The 9,925-nt window shown below is 48.1% G+C and overlaps 1 protein-coding gene across 1 annotated transcript in view; it reads right to left on the bottom strand.

Annotated features, from left to right (window-relative positions):
- LOC310889244 (methyl-CpG-binding domain protein 2) overlaps positions 1-9,826 on the bottom strand; it is a 32,805-nt gene extending 22,979 nt beyond the window's left edge. Inside the window, exon 1 of the mRNA XM_083816432.1 lies at positions 9,491-9,826. Within this exon, the coding sequence (XP_083672558.1) occupies positions 9,491-9,603 (113 nt within the window). The 5' untranslated portion in view covers positions 9,604-9,826. The remainder of the gene's footprint in view (positions 1-9,490) is intronic.
- Positions 9,827-9,925: the final 99 nt, after the last annotated feature.

Below are 9,925 nucleotides of genomic sequence, written 5' to 3' on the forward strand. Positions count from 1 at the left end.
TGCGGAATATGAAGCAGGTCCAAAGTTGCAGTTGTACGTATGGTAAATCCCATCATCATAAATTAAACCGCTCGTACAGAAGTTATTTAAATCGTACTCGTTTGAAATCACGGCCTTGCTACTACCCCAAATTCCCAGATAAAGTTCTGAGTAAGTGAGACGTTCTCAAGTGTTCCTACGAAGTGCTATTTCTACCCCTCTTTACATTACAGAATTTTCTCTCCCTGCAGCTCGAGCACCCAGGACGGTGATGCACACGCACTGAATTACACATTTCATCTTGGATACGTTTCATCTCTGCAGATTTTCACCGACCTCAGTGAGGCTTCCCGTGGACGGACTCATCAGCGGGTCATCGCTGATACAGTTTGACAAAAAGCCACAGGGTTTGCATCAACTTAAGGGACAACGGCGCTGCCCCCAGACTCAAAAGGTGGCAGAAAAACTGCTGGCAGGAACTGCTGCGTGAAACTCAAACCGCACCCCTGGTTGGAGGTAGCTTCTTAGTACACGGTTGTGAAAACAGCCGCATACCTATCGCACAAAGTCAACAGCCATTTGATGGTCTAATGCAAATCTCCCTGCAGAGAAATGACCTACGTGTCAAAAAGCTTCCACACCAGTGACATGCAAGAGGTTAACTGAGCTCAGAGCGTTTTCCACAACACTTTGTGCAGAAAACTACTGAAGATTTTTGTCTTCACTTTTCCTCCGAAGCGTTGTGTTTTTTTTCCAGCTCAAAAAACCCCTCGAGGCAAGAACTTCCACACAAAAGAACACGTACTGAATTCTGGGAAAAACAGCTAATTAAGCCAAACGTTTAAAAAAATATATTTAAATGAATCCAGAAATATGGAAAGATATAATTAACAAGAGGTAAAGGGTGGGAGAAAAAGACTTGAAACAGATCGCAATCTGAAAGCTAACCTCCTCAAGGATGGGTGTGGGAGGGAAAAAAACCAACACACACACACACACGCTCCCCACAAAACTCTTTTCTGCTTCTTGCAAGCCAAGAACTGAAGCTGTCCTAGGAGCCAAACTAAACCCAATGCGCTTGAGTTGTATTTTAGATGGTGAAGATGAACGCCCTAGCTTGCTGAGAGCAGGAGAAATCCTACACTGCAGGTCAGACAAGGAGCAAGTCCCTCGTGGGGCAACTAAGTTCCCTGTTAAAATAATCTGATCTATTGCCTTTCAGTCTTCTTCAGAAACCTGCGAGAGAAGCCCAAGATAAAACCTTGTCTAGAAGTGCCAGCTGCCTAGCCAAATGTCCCTGCTTGCTCCGACTTCACTGAATAAAGCCTCCTGGTAAGAGCTGCCGCCCCATCCTCCATGAAATCCTGAATGAAAAAGGGGAAACAACGACTATAAGCAAATCATGAAGTTTATGATTAAGTTCTCTGTTCCAAAACGTGTTTTTTTTTTTTTGAATTAAATCCCTTACACACTGTCATTTTAGGCCACACCTAAGTCACTACTGAAAAGATGGAGAAACTGGAATTCCTAACACCTTCTTCCATTATATCCTAATTTTTGTACCAAGGAAGAATTGTTTTATCTTTTGTTATTCCCACATCACCACCTCCTTTTGCTCGGTAATAAGCTAACAGACTGTCACGAAGATAGCACTGTTTCTACTAGCTTTCTTCTTCAGTTTCCTTGGAGAGAAAAGTTTCACGTATACCTCGAAGGAACCCAAAATTCCAGCAGCGGGCAGACATCAGCCTAACTCCACTACAAATTCTTCCCGGAGAACTCTGAAAACAGATTTCCCAAGTGACAGCAGAATTTATAAACGCATCCAACATTCTTAAATTCTATTTTTTAGACATTTAACATTGTGGGGGGCTTTTCTGTTTGTTTTGTTCAGTAATGCAAGAGCAAACCAGAGCATACGCTCCAATATTCTGTATCAGCATCAGCATGGATCATTGGCAGGGCTGCTGTTAAAAGCTATTTCGATCCACAGGACAAATTCCACCACTTTACACTGAAACTATTAGCAGGGAGAAACCGCAGTACGCTAACAAAATACCTCATTTCACCTTTAATTAAGCGTTAAGAAAGAAACGCACACTTGGGCTGAGATTAAAAGCTAAAAGTAAAAAAAAAAAAACAAATTAAAAAATAAGCCGAAACAAAGAGACTTCGGAAGAAGTCTTCTTGCAAAATGGCGAGAAATATTAAAAAATATATATATATTTTTTAAACTGAAAGTGTCAAACCACTGAAGTAATGCCTTCATTCCCGAATCGCTCCCAGATTACCTCTACCCTGCTCCTGCTGCCAAGTTGCCTCACTTCTCTTACCTGCGAAGAAAGCTCCGTTAGGCAGACGTCAAACAGAAGGCCTATTTGCAGCAGCTTTATCTGAACATCTATTAAGTAATTGCTATGCACTAACGATAACGAGCGGGGTTACAGAATCTATTTGGGCTAAAACAGCTGCATACGAGCCTGCTACTCACGCCATCTCGGTTGGAACTACGAAACGGTATTTTCTTTTGAAAATAAAAGTTCTAACTTCGTTTTCAGTAGAAAAGAAAGGTGGAAGGATGGACGTTAAGCTTTCTTCTCCCAGAGGGGACCTCTGGATGATGATGATGCTCTGGAGACACATCAGAAGTCAGGCTGAAAGGGATGCTGAAGGAAGTGCAGACTTCAAAGTCACCCATGCCCAGAAGATTTTTAAAACGCGTTGGTCTGAGTTCACATAGCCGGGAATTTAAACCGCTAGAAGAGTCAAAAAATGGATCACTACATTATTTTAATGAAAAATTACCCAGATGTGGAGGAAATCGGTACAGTCTGCCCTCATCCAAGTGTCCTGAACATTAATTGTACGCTTCTTTCATGCAAAGAGAAAGAAGCGAAAGAGTTCTTTCAGGGTGCTGTTGCACAGGGGAGCCTCTGGTCTGACCAAACTGCTGCATAATCCAACGCTCAGACAGTTTAGAGTCGCAAGATACATGTGGAATTACACATATCTCCAAATACACCTTCAACAACGGATGGTTTTAGGACTGTTATTCTTGTAAGCATTAACAAAAAAAGTTACAAATACGTAGCCTTACGTATTAACTTCCCAGAGCTTTTTTAATAACTTGTCAACCTCAATTCGAAGTTTCTCAGCTTTTTTTCCCAAATAGAAAAATTATTTTATATATTACTTCCAAATAGAAAAGTTATTCCAAATTATATTTAGTGTACCTGAGAGACTTGGGCCTATCATATCTGAAAAGCGTACCAGCATCTGCTCCTCATCCTTTCGAAGTAAACATTTTGGGATGTTTTTCAGCATCATCGGTTAACGACTAAAAGCACATCTCTAAAGAGGTGATGTGGAAGATCTACGAACTACTCCTTCGGTGACGTTATCAGGACTCAGATCGCTCTCTCTGAGATTAAATGAAGCACGCTACACCTCACCTACAGCTACGCGCTTGTGCAAATTTACATGCTAGACAAATTGAAGTTCTTAGCGGGCTGACGGCGATTAACTTCAACAATGAGCTTGCAAGGAACTTTATTAGAAAAAGGCACTTTACAGATGTTTCCTGTGAAGCAGCAGAACAAGTTAATTCGCATACAAGGAAGTTACCTTGGATTTTATTGTACAGCAAAGCCTACTTGATGCTACTCTCCCCGGCCACCCCCACAGTTCAAAACGCACAGCAAGTTTACAGGCAAGATAGTAGTGCTGCATATTAAAACAATAACCTTAAACTTGGCAGACAGTTCTGTTTTCAGTCGCTTTCAAAAAAAAAAGAGTGCTGGCAGACTTCCTCATTTTTTTGAGCTTTTACACGCCAGCCCTCCCCATCCAGCAGATTTTAGAGGAAAATTTCAACCGGAGCAAGCTCGATGCTCCAACACCAGATGGTAACGGGGAAAACACGTCGTCTTCTTGGGGTTTAAAAGTCTCGTTTTTTTTGGAGCTACCCCAAGTAGCCATAAACTAAAGGGCTCCTGCTTTTCAGGATCCACTCTGACATCCTGCAGTCCGACCTGGAGGAGCACGGAGCGGCCGGACACCAAAGAAGAAGAACAAAAACGCCAAAACGCTTTTCAGATTCAGATTAATGATGTTTTAATTTGGCTTCCTAACAGAGGTAAAGCAAAGCGCAGCATTTCTCCCAGTCACTCCTTGCGGGATGGGAATGAAGCCCAGGAAAGGAAGGAGACTGGGAGTATATCCGAGCGTTTCACGGTGTAATAGTAAATAAGACCACAGAAATCCCTCAGTAAAATCAGTCATTTGATCTTACGTTCAAGGGAACCTAATATTGGACAGCTGCTCGTTAGAGCCTCCTAGGTAGCTGACCTCTAAAGGGAACGTGAAAGATTTGTCCCACCAGCTTATAAAAACTGCTCTGCGATCCTTGGAAGATACCTCGCCTCGAGGATTTGAGTGCAAATGCTCAAACACGCACTCCTAGACGTTCAAAGATTGGGTAAAGAAGTCACTATATGAACGGTGAAGTAAAACACATTCTCATGCCTTCAGGGAGTTCAGAACTTGGGATCTAATCTTCCTTGCAAGAAAACACTTTATTTTTTTTTAAACACACTCGTCCTTACAGTTTACATTGCCACACGAAATCACCAACAGCAATCGATGGTGACGAGCTTTAAAAGATTATTTTCTAGATGGCTGTTCAATTTTCTATTCCTGAAAACATTTTGGCTTCGTTTTTCAGACTCCCTTCCTACGTTTCCTGAACAACTTGACCGGCTGCTTTGCCGAGGCCTGACTCATCGTGCCCTCGTAAAATGAAGTCAGTTACCACGACGGCTTGGTAATAACCATCGGTATTGTTCCGTCCGGGGACGGATTCACCCCACTGAGAAAATAAACTTGTTTTACATACTAAGACCCTCTTAGGCAGCGCGGTTCGAGCAGCTACACCAAATTTAAGTAGGGGAGATTGTCACCGTAATATTTCATGCTAAAACCTGCAGATGATCAGAGAAAACATGAAGACCGAAGGCTGAGCTAACGTGTTTGCTACCACCATTGGCTTCGTTTTGATTACGAGCAAAGATGCAGAGTTTCCAAAGAGGTCAGAAGAACAAGAAGGCAACTGAGAGCTCTCCTCGATGAAGCCCATCCCATGAAGGGGATGCTCTGCAGAGAGAAGACGACACAGGAAAAGCACTGAGAAATCAATAAACTGCTAACGCCAGCAACTTTTTTCTTGCACAGAAGGCAAAGCGCGGTCTCAAGATTTAGACCTCACTCTTAGGACTTGTTCTACGTCCTAACTACCTCTGGAAGCAGCAAAATAAACAGTAAACCTACACATAACGTAAGCGTAATTCAGCAGCCAAGAGCATCACTCAGGAAGTTACGTCTTGCTCGCTTTTAAAGATAAAGGTCTGCCCTCAAAAAACCAGCACCGAATTAAACTAATCCCGCTGTCACTGGAAACTCTCCGGCGTTTATCTTCCTGTCAAACCACAAGACAAACTTCAAAGGGATGTCTGTTTGCCCCACGGGTACACCTAGGCTGGAAAAGCTTTTGTAGTTAAGCGAAAGAGCCTGTTAGAACCCACTGAAAGCCGTGTCAAACTACTCGGCTTTTTTAATCTCAACTAGGGAAAAAAAAAAAAAGGGTAGCTCTTGCTTGCTTTTTTCCCACGAAGAACAAATGCACCAAACCAGAATACTAACGCGCTGTGAAAGAAGTCGTTCCGTGCCAAGTTTAAGAACCCTTTTTCGACAGGTAAATGCCCGAGGGGGTTACACACGCTACGGAGGAGACTTCGTCGGCAGAAAGAAGGGGTCGTTAAAGCAGAAGCTGAGACACCCTGTTCAAAATTCCCACTTTGGCAGGACTCGGGAAGCAGCTCTGGGTATTTGACAGGACAGCAGCACCCCCTACCTCACGGTACGCTGAATAAATAATTCAAAAAAAAAATCGTGGTGCCAATTTCAATTCAGCATTAGGACCTGGAGAACGAAGGAGAGGCAGGTACAAAAATGTTATTTGTGGATGGAGTTTCTCGGCTAATTTTGATTGCAAGAAGATAACGACGGTTACGACAAATTGGCAGCGCGGCTCGCACAAGCACGGAGGCTTGATTTAAAAAAAAAAATCTGATGTGGAGCCTTCAAGGCAATATCCTGTCTGCAGGCAAAGCAAGAACACGCAGATTATCGCGCCGCAGATACGAGCAGGATGTCATAAGTGACACGGAGAGGCGAGCTGCTCGGAGAGGGGACTCACTCTTCCTGAGGATGAAGAAGAAAAGCTACCTTCCAGCTCGCCTCTGCTGCTGCTGGGTCACTTTATCACAAAAAAAAGACGGTCAGTAAGGGAACTCCTACCTTCTTCCAGCTAGATGGAAGCCTAACGGGAGCGTTTATTCTGAGAACACCGCGCCGCTTGCATGTGCCCTACATTCAGCACCGCGATTTTTCATGCGGCGTCGCCTAGATCAAATAAGTTTGTAGCGCTAAATATAGAAGCTCCCCATTACACTCAGCTCCAGCAGAATTCGGTTTTCCTGCCTCGCCCTTAGCGAGGATTCCCCGAGCCATCCTAGGCCTCCGGCGTCACCCCTGCAAGCCTCCTGGGAAGAAACCCACAGAAATTTACCCGGCACACACAGAAATTTGCCCAGCACGCACAGAAATCTACCTGGCTGGACTGCCCGCGTACAATTAAGCAACTGGACCCTCGATCAAATCACCCTGGCGATGCCACGCTCCGAACGCAACGTGTATTTTCACCGCTTCCTGCGACTGCCAAAAAAGTGTAATATTAAACTTCGAGCGGCCGTGCCAAATCCTGGCTGCGCAGGCTTTTAGGGAATATTACTCTCTCTGAGGCACGCCAGGCAAAGCCCGCTGTATGCCCACCTACGTACTTCAGCATCACAGTGTTTATTAACATTCACTTCTTATTTTTTTTTTTTTAAAGGCGCTGGAGTGACATAGCCCTTTCAAATGTATTTGGCCTGCTCTGCTTTTACTGGATCAAAACAGGTTTTCATTTGTTTTAAACACAGCGATGCCGAAATCTGCCTCATAGCTATAACAGAATGGAAAAAAAAAAAGATAAATTTCCTATGCCAGTCCTGCCTGCAGCCATAAAAACATTTTTTTTTTTTATTTGTTTCGCTTTGGTTGTGCAGAAGTAGGCCTGTTGCTGAACAGAAGTTATTTCTCCAGACATAAATGACTACTTCTTTTTCCAAACCTGTAATCTGTAGTGAAATCAACAAGCTCTGAGCTCTGAGCTGCCTGGTAAGTTTTTAGTTTCAATTTTGCGGTTGTTTGGCAGAAGATCTGCATCACTGCTAACCATGCTGGAAGGCGTCCTAAAATGCGAAGCATTTATTCCTCCCGCTTTCCCACATTAAAAAGACAGAATTCCGGAGTCAGTGATGAGCAGATTACAGCCCTGCATCTTAAACCGAAGAGTGTTAAAGAGCTCCTTAGCAGGATTTTCGGCAGCGGCAGAATCTGAAGGCTCAGATCGTCACAGAAGGGGCTAACGCTAACCCTAAAAGCCGCGGTTTGATCTCGCACAGTACTTGTGAGCTACTTCCACCACACCCCTCCTTTAATAGCTTTTTTATGATAATCGGCAAGGTCAGTACGACTCAAGGCTGTACGTGAACGAGGGGCAAAAACCATCCGAGCAGAACCGACTGAAAGCGTTTCAGTCTGTCCGAGCGACTGATTCACCTCTTCCTAACGCGTGTCAGCTTAAAGCACCGTAAAGCAGTCCCGAAACAAGCGAGTTTCGAAATGCAAATCAGGTAGATTGCAACATGTATTAGCCTCGCAAGAGCTCTTCTTAATTACTGCCATTATTTAGACCATCACCGTAAATGAAGCTTCGTCCAATCCCTTTTTATTGTGCCTTTTTTTTTTTCCTCTAGCCTTAAGAAGTCATAAAACCATAAACCTCAGGTTTTTAGTCAGCTAACTAGTTCTAAGCAGCTAACATTAGTGCCTTAATGAACTTAATGAGGTTCCATTATCATTCTTTGCGAAGCAAGAACTAAAACCTGGAACTGCCAGGACGTATTTTCCGTATATTTTGGTCAAGAATCTGGGGCGTATAAAACTGACACCCCCGCGTTGTAGCGGGACGGACACATGACTGAAGTCAAGTGTTTTTCCAACAGCCCACTTTGAGCAAATAACTGAAGTTATTTGGGCTTTCTACATTAAATGTACTCTAGCAGAGTCAGCAGCGAGTGCCCAGCCCGAGAAAAGCCTGGCGTTTAACTCTGGAAAGAGCGGCCCTACGCAGCGAGTTCAGGTCAACGGTCTGCAGGAAGCCAGGAGCCATCCAGAAAACGGGATTCCCGCGGCAGGACTCGGGTTCAACCTCTGAGCCAGGCTTCACGAGGCAGCGCCGAAGGAAGGCCAAGCAGACGCAGAGAGGCAGACAGCGAGGCCGGAAGACAAAGGCAGCGAGACGGCAGAATTTGCTTTAAAAAGTTCTCGGCTGGATTCGTTCAAAGGGCTCGAGGAAAAGCACTACTCCTCCTCCGCACGCGGGGACGCCTCTGTCGGACATTTCACGGTGTTTCGCAGCAACACGTGATGGGTCAAGTGATGCCACCCTCGGCACTGGCAGGAGCCGACTTCTCCATCAGCCGGGATGCGTGAGGGAGCAAGGCTGCCTTCTCCCTCCTCCAGCTGGCCGGAGAAAGCCTTGAGTCCATTCACTGCAACAAAAGGAGACTGCTGAGGCTGCTCAGAGGCAGCAGCGTTAGCGAGAGGTTTCAGGTGCGGTTCGTCAGATGCTCACCGAGCTATAAATAGAGGAGCTGTGGCCAGCAGGCCAGCCTGTGCACAGGGCGGTTTCCTCCGCTCTGCAGCGGGCTGGACCTACTCGAGCACGGCCTAAGAGCACGCTTTCAGACCTGATTCTTTTATCGCCGCCTCGAGAAAACAACTATCTGTATAACATTTCTAAAAGCAGGCGGGAGGGGGGAACGAACCGAGGGTGCTGGCGCTTCTCCTGCTTTCCCTACGAGGCGCGCTTGCAGCGGGAAGGCTGGCAGCTCTCGCACGCGTTCAACTTTAATAAAATTACGGCTCCTGCTCCCCACAGGCGGCTGAGGGAGGCTCCCCCCTGCTTCTGCCCCACAGTTTGGGCACCACAGCAGCTCCGGGTCGGGGTGAGGCGAGGGGCTCCTGGCACGCTGACAGCCTGAGGGGCTCGGGCAGGGGCCGGTGCCGGTCCTGAGGGGACACCGGGCCCGGGGGGGTGCCCACAAACCCCGGGAGGTGCCCCAAACCCCGGGGCCGGCTGCTCTGAAGGGAACCCGGCCTCCAGCCGCCGCTCCGGGCCCGGCCAGGGCCCGACCCCCCCCGGTCGGCGGCCCCTGAGGGGCTGCGGGCAGGGACCGAGCCCCCCCCGAGCCCGGTTCCCCGGCAGGTGGCGGGGCCGGGGGGGGGGGGAGGGTGGCTTGGAGGGGGGGGTGCTGCAGCCGCGGGGGTGCCCGGTGCCGGCGCCTACCTGAAGTAGTAGACATCGCTCTTGCCGGCGCTGAGGCCCGACTTGCGGATCACCTCCTCCTTCTTCCAGCCGGGGGGCAGCGCGGGGCAGTCCATCCTGCCCTGCCGCTCCATGCACCGCGCCGCGGCCCCGGCCGGGGGGGACGGGGCTCGCCCGGAGCCCAGCGGCTGGAGCCGGAGCCGGGACCGGAACCGGGACCGGGAGCGGGTCCGGGGCCGGTGCCGGGAGCGGGGCCGGGACCCCCTGGCGATGGCGGCGGCGGCTGCTGGGCGCCAGGAGCGCGGGCTGCGCGCGCAGCCGGCGGGGCGCTCGCCCGGCGCCCGCTTCCGCGGCCGGGCCCCGCGGGCGGTGGGAGCGGCCCCGCGGGCGGGGCGCGGCCTCGGAGCCCGGCCCGGGGTGAAGGGGGGGGGGGGCCGGACAGCGCCGCCCTCACGC

This window comes from Anser anser (genome assembly GCF_964211835.1).
Source record: "Anser anser genome assembly, chromosome: Z".
Lineage (NCBI taxonomy): Eukaryota > Metazoa > Chordata > Aves > Anseriformes > Anatidae > Anser > Anser anser.